General features: G+C 39.9%; 1 protein-coding gene across 2 annotated transcripts in view; it reads right to left on the bottom strand.

Annotated features, from left to right (window-relative positions):
* Window positions 1–1,401: 1,401 nt before the first annotated feature.
* The window catches only part of LOC117955395 (protocadherin Fat 3), a 56,275-nt gene continuing 39,611 nt past the window's right edge, over window positions 1,402–18,065 (bottom strand). The window contains exons 40-52 of one of the 2 annotated variants that reach the window (XM_034889864.1): window positions 17,546–17,823; window positions 16,871–17,433; window positions 16,500–16,631; window positions 16,186–16,343; window positions 15,559–16,090; window positions 15,085–15,238; window positions 13,608–13,764; window positions 12,364–12,780; window positions 10,772–11,027; window positions 6,605–6,703; window positions 5,779–5,838; window positions 5,459–5,497; window positions 1,402–3,275 (exon numbers count right to left, since the gene is read on the bottom strand). In XM_034889864.1, coding sequence (XP_034745755.1) covers window positions 2,545–3,275; window positions 5,459–5,497; window positions 5,779–5,838; window positions 6,605–6,703; window positions 10,772–11,027; window positions 12,364–12,780; window positions 13,608–13,764; window positions 15,085–15,238; window positions 15,559–16,090; window positions 16,186–16,343; window positions 16,500–16,631; window positions 16,871–17,433; window positions 17,546–17,823 — 3,576 coding nt within the window. In that variant the 3' untranslated portion in view covers window positions 1,402–2,544. The remainder of the gene's footprint in view (window positions 3,276–5,458; window positions 5,498–5,778; window positions 5,839–6,604; window positions 6,704–10,771; window positions 11,028–12,363; window positions 12,781–13,607; window positions 13,765–15,084; window positions 15,239–15,558; window positions 16,091–16,185; window positions 16,344–16,499; window positions 16,632–16,870; window positions 17,434–17,545; window positions 17,824–18,065) is intronic. The other variant, XM_034889865.1, reaches the window with a different exon arrangement.

An 18,065-nucleotide genomic window follows, 5' to 3' on the forward strand; every position in this document is an offset into this window, starting at 1 on the left:
ACATTTTTTACTTGCACAACAAAAGCAGTTCAAAACTTTACACACATTTTAATAGTATTTTCTGTTAGAATTCTTAAGATTCCATTTGACAGTGTGCCCTTGAATCTTTAAGTGCTGTATTTCTTCACAGTGTTACATCATCATTAAGATACATGTAGCGCACATTGTGTCTGATGTGGATGATTTGCATTTACACCTGGTAATATCTACTCTGTCCTTTGAGGGTCCAAAATAATTTGCTATGCATATTGTTTGTTGTTTACATCCTTGCGCAAGATGTGATGTTTTTTTTCTCTCTATCACAAAGAGTGTTTTGTGAAAAAAACAAAACCTTCTTTTAAATCAAACACAAGGAGGCATTTTTTATCAGAATATACATTTTAAGAGTGAGGTGAAGCCAGCTTAGTGCAGCTGTGTCTGTGGCATTTAGTCTGGCTCATTAACACTCCACAACTGTCCTGAACTGTTGTTGTGAATATGTTAGTCTAGCATAGCCAGACCATACCCCACCACTGGGGTATGACTGGGATAGGGGGGGAAATACTCTGGCTTGTTTGCATTTCTTAAACTAATTACAATTGTCTTGGGCGATGCTAAGCTCTGTATGCAGAAATGGTGTCCTTGTGAAATACATGGCGGAGATAGCAGAAGGGGAGGAGATTTTACCATGTGTAGATGTCTCGGGTACTTTAAGGATGCATTTCCACATAATTCTCTAAGTCTTTCAGCACATAAATCATGACAATTTGTATAACATGTTAATAGGGGGTATTAAGTGGGATTATTTTCTATCTGCTGCTTAAAATTCAGCTGTGGTAATATATAGTAAAAGGTATATAATGTACATCAGAATCTGTGTGCATAAATTAATCTGTATATTTCCACACACTGTCTTTCATAACTGCATATCAGGTATTGTGAGTTAAATCATAGCAATATATGCCTCTGACGCCTGTGTTCATGAAGAGGCACTTAAATGTGCTCTAAGTGATGTAATGCGTTTTTATAGGATTAAACATTGTTATCACATACAGCAGCTCCTCAGTATCTGCTAGCTGGCTGTACCCTGAACACACCGAAAAAAAATGCGGTCTCTGTAGAGAGCACAGGGTCTACAAATGCCAACAAAAACAAAGTGCGCCAACCTGCACCACTAACCATAACAAACTGTGTTTCACCCTTTAACCAAAACCTGTCTACGGAGAGCCGGTTGACGCCGTATTTAGCCTATCGTTCTGAGTTTAGTTGCAGTTCCACCAGAGTTCCACTGGGGGTGATCGCAGGCGAGTGCAAAACGAATGGGACTCTAGACGGCTAAATGTGTCTCTTTCCTCTGATTGCCGTTGAGGAATCTTGAAAACGAACGATTTCTTATGTCATTTGGATTTCTTACAGGTTGAGCTGTTTTTGTCCATAACACGCTAGCATTGTGCTAATGAATGCTGATTGGTCAGTGAAGGACTAAATATGACTAGAGATCCCGCATGATGGCATCCGAAGGGAAACCAGAATGTCAGAGTAAATATTTCGCCATGGTCTTTAAAACATCAGCAAACCTCTTTCTAACACGTGTATTGACAGGGAGAGGCTAACCTGTCAGCTGTGGTGTCGATGCCTCGAGAGAACAAAGGAAGTGACTCAGAGCTTGCAGTGAAGCAGAATATCTCTGGCCGTACGATTGCTGCATGTGACAAAAAATGTTGTAGCCTAAAAACCGTGTGACATTGCTTAGAGCACCTTTAAGCTACCAAAAACATAACTAGCGTTATTATTAAATAAATAATTATAAAATAATACAATTATTAAATAAAGATCTCCTGGTATCAACATCTGCTAATCTTAATAGCATTTCTCAGGCTATATCTGGGATGTGAGTGAATAGTTATTTTCAAAACCACCCCGAGCACTTACCAATAAAATTAAGCAATGCATTACATGGATGAGCTTACAAAATCATTGTACGTATCTGTTTGTGTATGATTCTACAGAACAAAGGATGAAATAAACAATATCATATGTACATACAGTGGTATAATCTAAAAAAAAAAAAGGCAGACTAGTACCTTTCTTATTTTGATGTTGTGTGCTCCAGAGGTTTTATAAATAATAAATATAATAGCATTGATTCATAGCCAATCTCAGCTAACTATCATGTGTACATACCGTGGTATCATCTAGAAACAGACAGACTTGTTCCTTTCATATTTTGATGTTGTGTGCTCCAGTAGTTTTATAAATAATAAATATAATAGCATTGATTCACAGCCAATCTCAGCTAACTCTCATGCAGCACAGGTGAAGGCGTCTAGAGAACACATATCTCCTCCTATTCCTCCAGTTTATAAATGAGCCAGGGGATTGGTGGTGGATAAGGGTTTCCTTACAGCAGGACGATCATATGGGATAATGAAAGTATATATGGTAATATTCTCCTTTAATTATTTATAAGTGTAGGACCAATGTTGTAATCATATAAATGTCAAGTGTTATCAGAGCAGGTCATTGCCTCTCTTTAATTTATAAAGGAATGTTAAATCGATTTGCTCATTTAAGTTCATCCCAGTCTGTTGAGGGTTCAGATTGGGTAGAGGCTCTGTTTGTTCGTGTGGCTCTCCTGGCTCTAAGGGACACCAGGTTCAGTAGCCTCTCTAGCTCGTCCCCAGAACCTGCCAGACTGCTGGGGCCAAGCCCACTGCGATCCTCCTGTGATCCCCTCCACTCCCCTGTCTGTAAGTCCCAAGCCCTGAGGGGGGGTAAAAGTTGAGCAGGGTGCAGGTTGACGCCCGCGGGACTTGACGGGTATCCTTCGTAGGCTAGTCGTGTTGGGGGTAGAGTGTCGTAAAGGCTCTCTGTGTCTTCATTTTTCTCTGGGTCATGTCGGGACTCTCGGTATTCCTCATACACAGGCAAGGAGCTGTCTTCATTGCTGCCATGGCCATGCAACCCCATGTCTCTGCTCCTGTTGCCTGTGTCCTTACCTTCCCCGTCACGCGTTCTCTTTCCTCCTCTGTCCAGAATACGTTTCCTCTCCCACTCACCCAACTGATTCCTCTCCCACTGGAAGCTCCTCCTCCCGGTCTCCGGCCTCCGCTCTTGGCCCCTGGCACCGCCGCAGCCCATCGCTTTGTAGTCCAGCTGGAGAGACCGCGTGCTGCCTCCTCTTCTGATGTTCTGCTGGGTGTCACTGAGGTCAGAATGGGATCCCACCTCAGGTGGACGCAGACGTGATGGTGACAACCAGCTCGAAGTCTGACTAGAAGACTCCAAACGGTATGCTGAAAAAGAAAAGGACAAATACAGATTATTTTTTGTAAATAGTTTGGAATAATAATTGCAGTGAGAAATAGTATGTTTTTAATGGAACAAGTAGAAAGAGGACTTACTGTACTTAAGCGAGTTAAGAAAAGGATTTTAGTCAACATACTGTGTTGGGAGCCTGAGGCTTTATTCCCTGGATAAAGTAGCGCTGCCAATTCACTGGAAATATGTAGTTCTTTCCTTAATGTGTGTGGTACGCTACAAACAGCCTTAAGCAAGTAAGCAAGGATCAAATTATCTATCTAATAGGATCAGCCTGCAAAAGGTGCCACATCACTAAACCACTTAACATCTAAAACACAGTATCATCGCAATCTTATCTACAGGAGGAATGCGTGGTAACGCCAATGAATTTGATTTCCATTACCGGAGAGATTGGTTGCAATTACTCACATCACAGCAAATTCCATCTCTGCCCTTATAAAGCCAAAACGCCTAACTCTAGGTGTAAAAAGAAAACAGAAGGTGCCAAAATCTTGAATTTTCTGCCTCCTAATAAACATAGTCCTTTAATTAAAAGAAAAACAAATGTCAGCCAATGCTCCTAACATTTACGAATAGCTGATGCATACACTCTGGCTTGTTGTGTTTCTCCTTTTTAACTTTTCCTCTGCTCTCATCTACTCCCTTGATCTCTTTTTATTTTCATAGAAATGTGTTGCTTGGTCTGTGCATGAGAGCGCGTGTGAGTGTGCACTGCATGTTTGAGAGTAAGTGTGTGTTTGTTTGTATCTCCGATGCAGCGGGAGGCTCATGAACAGCTTTGTCTCTTGGCGTGTCACTATGGAGCTTACTGCCTGTTCTGTGGGACTGCGTGTTTGTATACGTTGTGTAATTGCTCCACTTCTTATTCAGAATTTATTAATGTGCAAATTCAACCAGTCAACAAATTTCCATTTTTTTCTACAGAGTTCATGCTTTTAAATGAGCTGACACAGATCTCCCCACTAATCCACTACTTTCGAGAAATACATTGCATAATTCCTTGTTAATAAGCTGTGAGTAGTGAAAAAAAAGAGAGGAGCCAGGGGGGTCATCCTCTGTGTGGGATGGAGAGTACACTTCATAAGTGGTGCCAGCTCCTGGTATATAATGCATGACAGGCGTGGACAGAGATATTTGGGAGTTCTACATGTCATGTTGCTAGAAAATCCCTGTCTCTGGTTGAAATATGTTCATAAGAAAGGTTAAAGGGGAAAACATTTTTTTATCTTACAATGTACTCTTTGGTGAACTCTACACAATCTCATCCTGGCTCTGCAGGTGGTAACTTGCTGTTAGTGAAGCAAAAAAACAAAAGTAATATCTATTGGGACAAGAAGCCTTTGATGAAACTGAATGCAGAAAAACACGGTGAATTATGACACGGTAGAAAACACAACTGGCTATTGAAAGACGAAGGCGGGCGAAGATCCATTTAGCATATCTCGGATACATTTACACAGACAGATGCACACACGCCGACAAAATGTATAATAAGTAATATGCAGATACATACACATCCACACTGATATTGCACACACAAACACATGTTATACAATGCAGGAGGGATTAATGATATGTCAAATGGACAATAACAGACATGAATTCTGTTCACCTCATTATAAATCAAATTTTCTTCAGTACAAATCTTCCACACACATCTTAATACAAATAAAAGGTCCTGATTCTACTATTAAGCAAGCAAGCAAGCTCCTAATATCTATTTGATATTAATAAATGTTAAATGGAAGATGGGATGTTTTACTACTTGCTAAACCACACACGATCGTGTTTGAAGAGAAGTGTTTGAAATTGGAAAGTGTAAAGACCCTAACTGATCCTGGATTTATTGAAGTTAATGCGGATATTGATATTGCATATCTGACAATATCCATTGTCGGACATAAAACCAAAACGTAAACAGACATTTTTGAAAAGGATCCATTAATATTTGATTATTAAACCAAAAGGAAACGGGGGACCTTATAATATATATATATATATATATAAGTCTGGCTATGATAAAAAAAAAGAAGTATTCAGAGTAAATAATGTAAAGAACACAAAAGGTTGGGTTTTAGGATCACAGCTCGGGAAACAAAGATAAAGGGACAGAAGGTTATTACGATGTTTTTCAGTTGCTTTGCATCTCACTCACCAGGACTGTTCCGCTGCTGTTGTTTGTCCATGTTTGACACTACAAAGGGAGAGAGAAATCTAAAGTCAGAGAAAGACTGAGACAAACAAAACAGAAAGCAAAGGGGGAAAATTGAAACACGCAGAGATCCAGTGTCAGAAACTGAGACAGATATTGGAAATCTAAGCAGGATGTTTTATTTTTAATAGAAAGGACAACAACAGAGGCTTGGCTGGATTCAGTACATTATATCTTAGAGCTACACCACTGAACAAACACTTTGGCATCAGAAGATGGACACAAACGAGATATAGGAGTTAACAGAAGATATACTTTCATACCTTCGCTTTCAATATTATCAACAGCATCATTGACTAGACGTATGACTGTCACTATGGAGGCTAGGCAGAATACAGAAAGAGAGAAGAAGAAGAAGAAGAAGAACAGAAACAATGTCAGTGCACTTGTGAATAGGGTAAGGTTTCATGTGCTGGGTGTAACTGAGCTGCGATGGAGGATATGCATGAGCAGGTGTGTGCACATGTATTGGTAACAGAGGAGACCTGTTTTTCTTGCCAACACGTTTGTATGCATGTGGTGTGTGTGTGTGTGTGTCCTATAAGATGCTGGGATTGACATGAGGCCTTTACAGCAACAGTAGTAGTAGAAGACAGAAAACCACATGGGATCCTTATCTGAATAACACACACCCACACACATGCACACACACATGATCAGAGGATGTTTGGTTTTGGTTTCCTAACTTTAAACCAAGGAAAGATCAATGCTGCTGAGTTGTCTTGGAAAAACACATATATTGTATAATTGAATTTAAGACTTAATGCAGACATGTGCATTAACTGTAAATGCATTTGCACATATTGATTTGGTTGCAATAAGTTACTTTGCATGAAACATTGGCACCAGTCTATTTTAAGCTTGTATTTTATTATGTCAATACAGGTGATGCACTAGACCAAAAGAGCAAAGTGGACTGTTTCTACAGCTGTGGTTCCCACACTTTGTTTGAATGTGCCTCAAAAGTGTCAATCAATGTCGACTTGAAGACTGACTTTTTCTTACTTTTTTATAACTTTTGGAGGCCTTGCATCATGTGGTAAACTAATTAAAAGTGAAAAGGGGGTTGTATAGCGTTAAGAGTCTTACCATTATCACCAAAGGACTCAGACGTGTAGGAACTGAGGGAGTGTTCATCTGAGGTGGAGTCTGAGAGACATGTCACCTCATTCACCTGCTCTGGCACACCTAATGTACAAACACACAAAGAAATAGGTAGATATTTATTTCCAAACCCCTTACAGTGGCATGACTCCACTATGGAGAGTTAGCCAAATCAGGTGGGTAGGCACTTGATTTGGAACATTTTTGCACAAAGCAAAAACTGTGGATTTTCCCATCTCTTACACTAAAGGGATGTCTGAACAGCCAGGATGAACAGGATACATGATCAATCAACATGTATTTATATCCAGAGTGCTTCACATCAAAAACCAAGAGTAAAACAACATATCATTAAAAAAAAAGAAACTTAGAAAACAGTAAAATCAGAAACGGTTACCTAGAAACAGGTGAGGGAAATTTTCACACCACTACTACGTAATAAAAGCCATTCTAAACAAATAAGTTTTAGGTTTGGACCTAAAAAGAGCTACATCTGTAATCATCCGAATATCAGGGGGTTCAATTTCATTTGTAGAAAGCTGCCAGCCTTAGGGTCTCCAGTTACACTTAACCTGCATGATTTGGGGGTAACATTTCAAATAAATAGATGCTTAAAAGTCAGCATAGTTTCCCAAAAACACTGCCAGAGGGGCAGAGCAGGTGTCACAATGGTTTCAGATAAAAGCATGTTGCCGTGACAACTGTCTGTTAAACCAAGAGACAAGTGAATTGTTCTACCAGGTGCTCTAATCCAGCATCAATAAAAAGCATGGTTTCACACGTGTTTCAATTGGGAAAGAAATACTGAACACCCTAAATAACGGTCTGGGCTTAAAATACAAATATTTTTGGATTAAAAGAAATTTAAATGTTTTATGTTGGACAGTGGAACAAATAAAAAAGAGCAGAAAGAGAAAACAGTTTGCAGACATTTCACTGCCTCCTCTGCTGAAACTCAATACATTTAGGGTACTGACCTATTGGAATTGAATGCTCGGGATTCTTAGTCTATATCAATTATTTCCTCATAACTTTGGTAATTAAAAAATATGTGAGTTATTGTACAGCTGCTTGTATTAAGATGCATAGAGACATTTGGCATATTTTGTTAAATCTAAAAAAAAGAGCCTTGTAGAAAACATGTTTCTCTTCCTTAAAATAAGGTACTAAAAAAAATCATCCTTTTGTTATCAGTCCTAACACTCAGGCATCACATCTAAAAAAGTGAAAACCATAGCCTGTGCTATTCTGCTGTTTGCATAAATCCTGTGCAGATATTTAATGGGTGAACATGCATGATCTTGAATTACTGTTGTTCAAGCTCTTTCGTAAACAGCTTTTTCTGTTCTCTGATAGTGAACTTTGGTAGTATGTAATGTTTTAAGAGCTTTGTGATTTGCAGCTTTCTTCTAATAACACAGCCTTTCTTTGTCCCCCTTGTCTGTCACATTTTCTTAAAATGTCTGGACAGTATGCAAGCAAGCAGTCAGTTCTTGGCGCATCTTATAACCGAAACTCTGTCCATGAGGGCCAGGATGTCTGGATATCAACTTTGGCTTTCTGAGCCCAAGCTAGTTGGTCATGGTCCAATTCATGAAAGAAGTAAAATGTTCCTGGGGGAATGTGAGCAGTAAGGTAGTACCATCAATCAAACTAAATAAGAAAGGCAGCACCATAACCACTGGTCTAATTCGGTATGCAGGTGAGGGGGAACACTTCAAAATACAGGACCTCCTTTTGAATATAGGACATGTCTCTCTTTACCCAATGCAATTTTGTTTTAGAAAGCTTTACTCAACTGAGACTGCCAATTGTTATTTCATACAACAGATTAAGTCAAACCACTCTCACTCTCAACTTGTCAAACAGTAACCAGTGGCTCTCAACCTGAGATACCAACCCACAGGGCACCCCTTAGCATCTGTAAGGGAGGCTCCTATGGAAGTATTATATTAACGCACCGAGCACAGCCCCCAAGAACAGCGCTCAGCCATTCTGCCAATTTCCTTCCAGTGGCCACTCGCATTGCAACGAAAAATTTGATCCCCATAGGCCATCATTGTAAAAGAGACCATTGTAAAAAAAATATATATATATATATATATATTTATGTATACAGTATGTATAATTATTTCTTTCTTTTCCCTTTAATTTTCTTTCCTCACTCATTTGGTATTGTCCCAGTGACTACTCTGCATTGTGCCAATCTTGGCAGACCGACCATTGCTCTAATCCTACCACCAACACTCAGACCAAACCATGTACTCATCCTGGCCTAAAACATTTAAAATCCCATGACATTTTCAATTGCAAAAGGCCTCAGGAGTCATTTTTTGGCATTCACTGATGCTTTGAAAAGGTAAAACTTCACTTTAGCACTATCAAGGTAATTTGAATTAACTGTTATTGTGATATTAACCAATATTTAGGCTCCTTTCACCTTTTGATAATTTTTTCAAATGTTCCCATTCAGATCAGTTTACATTAGTTTTAATTACTAATACAACTCCACACATAGAAATCCACACATAGGTCTAGTCTTCACCTTTAACAAGTCTGAACTCTTTTAAGCAAACAATACAGCTTCACAGATTGATTTTTGTAATTTGTCATTTGTGATTGATATAGTAATAGTTGTAGCATTTGAACTGGAAAACCTCAAATAAAGAGAAACTGGATTATAAGAGGAACTGGTGTTATGATGTTTTTGCGAGGCCTTAGTTGTCAAAGTCATTAAATCATGAACCTTAAATTAAACATAAAAAAGGGTTGCAAAACATCAATATGATTATTCAGAGACATGCTTTTTTGAGAGCACAATTACCAAAAGCTGAGCAATATGGGATCGGTATTTGTCAGATATTTCATTATTCATGACATTTTATGGCGATAGCTGTGGGTCAGAGATAAAGAGTGTTGGCCCTCAACCATAAGATTAGAGGCTCGATCCCTGCCCCCTCCGGCCACATGTCAAAGTGTCTTTGACCGAGACACTGTACCCCAAGTTGCTCCCCAGACAATATGTTGCTATCCACTGACCTAATGCTTAGGATGGGTTGAATGCAGAGATTGAGATTGAATTGTACAACTATATGTATTTATCCATGATCAGCAGATAGAGACAGAAAAACTACCAATATGTTGTCCTTACATGAACTAGCTACAAAACAGAACACCAACAATGCAGCTCCGCTAAAACTTACACTTTTTAAATTACATTGTTTTCCTTATATTGACTAAACTTGGTTATGGTTGTGGTGGTGCACATAAATAACCCAACTGTTTCAAATTGATTAACTAAACTGGCAGTTAACACTGGAGTAATCAACCCAATAATGAGAGTATTAGTTTGTTTGATCACATTTCAATTAACAGACTGTGATATAACTGTGACCTAATGGCACATGTGTTTCTTTTAATATGCATATACTCAACAGGGGAGCAAAACAATATTATTTTCTATTTTCCCAGGAAGGAATAAATAATTAACGGGCAGGACGTTTGCACCGCAGGCTATATTATTTAAACAACAGGTTGGAATCGAAATGTGTGACGTCTACCTCGGCACAGAGATGCAACGTGGTTATTTCACTGACAGAAAGCCAACTAGGAACTGTGCTTTTGCTGTTGACAGCTTTGCCAGCTGAATCAGAGTGAAATTATCTGACAACTACTTGTCACTGCTCACTCTCAGCTGTTGTCCTCATAGTTGACAAAGGTCACTTGAAAAAAGTTGACTTTCTTTGAGTGGCAGTGCTCCAACTATTCTGATTAAACTTTTTGAGAAAAAGTAGGACATGAACATGGGACATCAGTTCCGGCTGATTACCCTGACCATTCAAACAGAAGTGCACAGGGGATCTAAGAGAGTTAATGATACAAGAGAACACCATGGCCAATTTCAGCTGTAAAACATAAAAGTAAGTCATATTATCATAAATAAATGTATTACTTTTCACCACTCCTGCTTACTCTGGGCCATTGTCTTTGATATGTGTGATCAAAAGCACATCGCTGTGAAATAATCTCTCTCAGTGGAGATGATGGTATGGGTGGTAACATAATGAATTCATGCCCTGTGTACTTTGCGCCTTTTTGATCAGAGGTCAGAAACTGTGTGTGTATGTGCATGCACAAGTTTTTCAATCTTACCCTGTAAACTGTTATCTCTCTGGGTTCTCTCGAATTCAAAAGCTCTCTGGCCCCATTCCTCCTCTCTGTCATTTCTCACTCTCTCCAGCCCTTCCTCCCTTGTTTCCTCTCCCTCCCAGGACACTTTGTGGGCTGGACTGTGCTCTGAGCGGCAAGCCGATGCAGAAGGGAGATTGGGTGCCACACTGCACACTGCGATGCCCCTCCTATTGGCCACACCTCGGACATTAGACATGTCAGAGAGGAAGCTGCTCAACTGTAGAGATGGAAGAAAACAGCAATGCACAAAAAGAGATGAGTCTAGTCAAATTTTGTATTGTCAACAAATCTATTGAAAAGTCAGTCCTACATACATAATTCTTCTCCCTTAAAAATTAAAAAAAAGACTGTGGTCTGTGATAGTAATGTTTGCTTAAAACTACAGTGCACAATTGTATTAGGAAATACCGTAGTTTAGCAAGTTTTGAAAATGAAAGTATATATAATCGTAAGACATTTCTATAGATTTGCGTCTTCAGTTGGAGTGAATGGGCTAAGGGGATCAGAGCCACAGACAGGGCCAGGGACTTGATATTTTTATGGGATTTGTTTGAAAATAACAATACAAAGAATATTGCCATCCTTATACTTTTCTTTTAGGATGTATTTTAAAGTATCTTTTTCACATTTCTCTTGTGGTGTATGGGGGTGACGCAGCGGATATGACACATTCCTATGGTGTGGGAGACTTGGGTTCTAAATCCCCCTGCGCAAGGCACTTAACGCCTAGTTGCTCCAGTGGCGTACGATCTATGACATACGTATATAGCAACTCTATGTTGCTTTGGATGAAAAGCATCAGCTAAATGACATGTAACGTAATGCATATGATTATATTTGTAGAAGAATGAGAACAAAACAGTGAGAAACGGTGAGGTCTATGCCTTGCTTTCCGCCAAGGTTGGGTCCTTGTAGCTAATGCCTTTTGTCACACTACCACTGAGGGGCACAAAGGTTAAGCATTTTCATATTATTCTCACCGTGCCTTAAAACAAAAACGACTTTTTCCCCCAATCTCGTAACGTTACTATTTATATCACACCGTACCTTCTACTTTACTATATTTGTTTTCCATTAAACCTTAAATGTCATTGTCCTGTATTGTCGTCTATATAAAAAAATCTTTCATCACTAATACTTCCTGCCGTAGAAGCAGAGTTCACTCAGTGAAACCTTTTTCAGGCAAACCATGATTATTTGTCCCCTGGCTCTTTAAAAGAATAACAATATCAGAGGTACTACCACTAACATTAAGAGTCTCAAACAATAAAAAGAATGCAACTGGAAAAAAAGAAGCAGAACATCATCAAAACAAGGAGCTTGAAGCTATGCTGATGTGAAAATTGATTGTGATGTAAAAATGATATTGCATTTTCATATCAGTATATAGCAAACAAATATGGATATCATTTTATACTCTCTATCAAATTGTTTTGCTGTGATTTTAACAAAAAAGATGCCACGACGAAGTCTTTCATTTCTGTAAGGTCATTTTATGATACAGGGGACACAGAAACAATACTAAAAAAGCGCCTATGCATGCTTTTACAAACCTGACTGCCCTCACTGGAAGTGGTCTTGTCACCATCTCCACTCCTCATGCCCTGGTGGCTGAGTCCTCCTGGTAGAGGGGAGTGGCTAGTTGGACGCACCATGACCTGGGGAGGGCCCCCAGTGCTGCTTCCCACCTCATCATATGTGCTCGTGGTCCCTGGTGATCCGGACACACGCACAGCTTTAAACTCTATCCCTTCTGCCCCCATGCCAGTCTTGTGCAGCATGTAGCTGGTTTCCGTGGAAATAGCCGACACACTCATCACAGCCTGAGTCCCTGGGCCAGGGTCTGAGTCTTTCCTAAATTTGATTTTCTTCCTGAAGGCGATGAAAAGTATGAGGAGGATAATGATGACAAAGGCGAGGACCCCAATGCCAATAATCTCTCCTGGGCCGACATAAGACAGCGGCTCCGCCTGGGTAAAAAAAAAAAGAAAACATGAATGAAATTGTAATGAATCACTTTCTGGTGGAATCATAGCAACTACAATTTAGGGAACTTTCGTGTTTAGAATTCACTTCCATTTAGATAAAGAACAATCACATATTTCCAACTTGCTGATAAAACCTGTTGGCATGATTAAAACCTAAAATATATGCAGCTATCTGACAACTGTAGTTAATATGCATGTTTGATGGTAGAGCGCACTGAAACAGTGAAGTTGACCTTTCCACCCCCAAGTATGTTTAGGAAGGAGATTGATGTTAATTAAGACATCACATGCTGAAAAGAATACCAATGTCAGAAATGTTTAATAGCCAAAAACCTTACTGACACTTTGTTGGTGTAAAATTACGATATTGTATCATGTTATGTTGGATCAAATTTAATTTGTATTCACTCAATACTGCAAAGGATTACAAGCGTCACATTTATTGTCTTGTATTTTGGAGGAAATGATTAATTCCACAGATTTGTGTTTTAATAGGATACGTGATTAGCAAGATCCAGGAACAAATGCTTTCTATCCAGCAGTAGATATCTTTAAATGTCCTTAAAAAACAACAAAGAAAGCCAACAAATCAATCGGTTGTAAAGCAGCCTAATTTTTTTAATTAGTTTTGTCGACTACGGTTACTTCTCTATTAATTACAGTCATTTAGGGAATATTAAGTGCCTTCTCCCAGTGTGCACCATTATTGGACTTACAGTCTCAATATAAGGTATTTTCTGCATCAGAGCGTGACAACTTCAAATGGAAACTGTGATTTCCCCATTACTACAGTGTTGCTCATATTATACCTGTGTGTCGTCCCCTGGATCACCGGGTGTCTGATCATCACAAAACTGACCCTCGTACCCTTCTGAACAGTTACAGTAGAACGACCCGAACGTGTTGACACACACTGCTTTATTTCCGCACTCGTCCTGGTCACACTCATTGATATCCTCATCACATCTGCAGAAACAGAGGCAAATAAATAGGTAGTTGTGAAGATGATTTGTATTAAAGTGAAAGAGAAGAATTAAAGATGATAGTGTGACAGTGAATTAAAAACAGAGAAAGAAAATACTTTGGAGATCATCTTTTCAAAGGGCTCTCTTTTGCTAAATCAAGGGATTATGTTCACAGATTCCTTATGATCCTCATTTATATGGTTTGGATATAGAGAAATATGCTTCAACGCACACACACACTCATGCTCTTAGATGAATAAAGTCGTAAATTACAATTAAAAGTCGGATGTAATTTTACTCCACACTTTGTCACTGCTGTGACAAAAACAGAAAAATAGAAATTAATCTTTTCAATTACATTTTCTTGATGAGATTTTCAAAACACATACAAAGTTGGTCTTGTGTAAGAAGAAAACACATTTCTGAGTTTTGCAGGAAGCTTCCTTCTATTACTACTGAAGTTTTGCTTAGATTATAAAAGTCATTAAGCACATTCAATTTACTTAACAAGGCCTGGATATATTGGCCGGTGATATCTGCTCATGATTACTGTAAACCTTAACTTACAAACGTCATGGAATCAGTGAGCTTTTTGTATTTCCGAGTCTATTATATATCTTTAAAGGGAAATTTTTTCCAATTGATAATACTAAAATATACTTTAAAGTTAATTGTTAAAGCAGATATTTCAATGGGCTATTATCAATTATTAATCTGCAGAATAAACTATTGACACTATTAATAGAATTGAATTGAATCAGTGTTAATCTGATAATAATTTAAACAATCTGCTGCCTGAAGAAAACATCTTCATTTTTATCTTCCTTATTATTAAGCCAAATTTAATTTAATTTAACTTAAAGCATTTTTAGAGCTTTGTCAAAATCATTAAAAAGCAGAACCATTTTCTCCATTGAGGGAAAACTGCTCTCTAGTGGTTGCTCCATTGAACAACCACATGAGCAGAGAGGTTATTTCAAAGGCAATTACAGAGCTGTAATTAAGAAGCCTGTTACAGAATGATTATAGGCTTTTCTACTAAAATTATACAGAATCAAATCAGAAACACTAATTTATCTTGCACAATAACAACTAAAACAATACAGTGGGTAAAGGGTTGCTAATGTGTGTGTGAGTTCCTCAAATATTATTTCATGTTTGAATGTAAATGAGGGAAGAGATGTGACTAAATCATTATTAACCTTACTGTCATTGAGTACATACTGTGTATGCAGGGCACACAACACATCAACACTGTTTTCACAATCAGTAATTAAGACTTAAAAATGTGTGAGTGTGATTGCAGGCGATTTTATCTTACACAAGTCCCCTGAGTCCTCTAGGACAGCCACAGAGGAATGCACTGCCTACAGGCTTACAGTCCCCGCCGTTCTGACATGGGTTAGGCATGCAGGATGTCAATTCAACTTCACAGCGCCCCCCAGTGAAGCCAGCACTGCAACTGCACATAAAGCCTGTTGGAGAGAGATTCAAAATATGTCATATAATAATGCGACCCATAATATCCGATTTAGCTAATACCATGTCATTTTTGTAAGACACCGACTGAATATTTAGCTTAATAAAAATAAAATAATATTACAAGTTATTACAAGTTGATGGTCACTACTTCAAACAAACCATCAAATTAAAATTAAGCAAAAATTGCTGAAATTGGCACTCAAGCCATACAAGTAAGTGAATCTGTTTCATATGGCAACAGTTATTGATGTCATTTATTTGAACAACAAGACGACTAACATCCACACACATTCACAGTGTCAACTACACAGACCTCCAGAGGGCAGGCTGCTGCAGATGGCTCCGTTGACGCAGGGCTGACTGATGCATGGATCTGGATAAAGCACGCAGCCCAACTTCACCTCGCTCAGCCCTGCTATCTCAGCATAACGGCTCCTCTTATTCTGTAGTGGCAGCTCGTTACCATTCAGCATCAGTGAGCCAAGGCATCCTTGGAAGCCATCCTGGGCTCTTGGTTGGGCCCTTGATCCACGGTCCTCAACTCCTGGCCGTCCCTGGCTTCTCCCTGGCCCCGGACTCGGCCTCTCACCCTGCCCAATTGGGGGCCTCACTTGGGCCCCGAAGAAAAAGGACGAATCTGGGGCCAGAGGCCAAAGGCGAACAGGGGCTCGGGCTGCTCGCCGGCGCTCTACATAGCTATCGTCCAAGGACAGGAGGGTGTAGTTCCAAGTCAGCTCCAAGGTAACAGCATGCCAAAGGCCATCGTTTATTGGTCGGCCAGAGATACCCATAATGCCAAGGGTGTTGTCACAGTCCAACTGGAACCAGAGTCGTCCCCCTTCAATCTATGGCAGAAAAGGTAACAAAAATATTGCACATCCTTTGCTGGGCACATATGGCATTGGGAAACAATGTAGTATTAGCATGTTAATGTGTTTACCTTGAGCATGGTGCAGGGATTAACACGCGTGAACATAATGACTCCTCTTCTCTGAAGCGTTCGGATCCTCAAGCCGAGCCTCATCTCCCCACTCTGGCCACTTTCTGTCACTCTGTACTTAATATAGCTGTTCCCAGAGAAACTCAGAGAGGTTTGGCCTACACATACACAACCCATTGAGATACAGGACTAAAATTAGAGGGCAAGGTCTTCAACTTCACATTATCAAATCCTTGCAACATGGCAGTCTACTTGTCTACATAGATCAGATACACCGGTCCAAACGTCAAGCACTAGGAAGGATTAAATCATACCTGCACACTCGTCTAGTCTCTCAGGCTGACACTGACAGACAGATGGTGCTGTAGGACCAGAACGTACACACTGCATGTCTGCTGGACAGGACTGACCTTCACAAAGCTCCAAAGGAGTGGGACATGTCCCTCCTATTTGAAAATTTGCAAATACATAAATTTTGTAAAAATACACATTCAGGGTGTCAAAATATTTTTTTTAAACTTTAACATATGTACTGTATCTTTGGATGCATAGCATTTGTCTGTCTCTTTATCTGTTTTTTGACCAAAACCGGTAATTTACTTTGACAAGCAGCTGTGACAGTTATTATAGAGGACACTGACAAAGTGAGCTGGGCTTAGTTAGATTTCAAGAGTGCAGGGCTCACCAGGGCAGGTGCAGATCTCTGTTGGGCTGAACCTCGGTGATACCAAGCTGATCCTCTCTGTGCTGTAAGTGACAGGCGAGTCCCCCTCCACCCTCAGTGTCTTCTCACAAACCCTGTTCCCACAATCCAACTCCCCAGAACACGCGCTGCTCACCACCACTGCCCCAGCCAGGACACCTCGAATCTGGCCCCGCATTGCTGCTTCCTCCAGCTTTGCAGACAATTCTTGCTGGGAGTAGATCCCACTCATGCGTCCCCTGCCTGATGTCTCTGGCATCTCCATGGCCAGAAGCAAGTCCACATCCGATGTCCCCATCACTTGCTGTATACTTAGGATGTGTAGGGGATCCGGTTGTCCTAGTGACCATTTCCAACCGGCTAGTCCCCTCAACATTAGTTTGATTTGGCTCAGGTAGCGACCAAGCAAGTCCTCCGGGGACAGGGATGTGAAACGTAAGGTCAGGGCGCTACTCAGCAGCACATCTGTCACCTGTTCGACCTGGATTGACACATCGGCTATCACAGCGAAACGTCCGTCACTCACTGTGGCATTCATCTGGTATCTGAGAGAGAACAAGGACATGTGTTTTGTTTTGAGAAAAGTACGTTTTTATGCATATGAACCAGTTTTTAGCCAAGAGAGTGAGTTGCGTGTTTGTGTGATGTTGTGTGTACCTGCCAGGTTCCAGGCCTGGCAGAGCCACAATGCTGCCATCCTGTCTGTTTATAATAAACATGCTCTTGGGCTGAGGCTTCTGGGTAAATGACAGCACGTCGTTGGGGTCACGGTCGGTTGCATAGAGCTGACCAATCAGGCCGCCCTGGAAGGTATCTGTCACCATGACTATGAAGATTTCCAGGGGGGACACGGCGGGCTTATATTGACTGTTCCCGATGACTCTTATAAATATCCAGGAGGACGAGGTCAGACTTGGCTGACCGGAGTCACTTGCCTAAGAGACCAAAAAAAAAGTTACAGTAAGATATTAAATAACTCAGATGAAAAGACACAGAGGTAAGGTCCTGCTGAAATATTATGGAGTGCTTTAAACTAATTATTGCTAGTTGCATTTGAGTGCAATTTCTTACTGAGGAAGATGTTTATAAAAATGTCATATAGTAAGATTGTGAAAACAATAAATATGGTTAGCCATGTATCTGGAACTGAAACGAAAACCTTATTGTCAATATTAAA

Source organism: Etheostoma cragini, chromosome 13, assembly GCF_013103735.1.
Source record: "Etheostoma cragini isolate CJK2018 chromosome 13, CSU_Ecrag_1.0, whole genome shotgun sequence".
Taxonomy (NCBI): Eukaryota; Metazoa; Chordata; class Actinopteri; order Perciformes; family Percidae; genus Etheostoma; species Etheostoma cragini.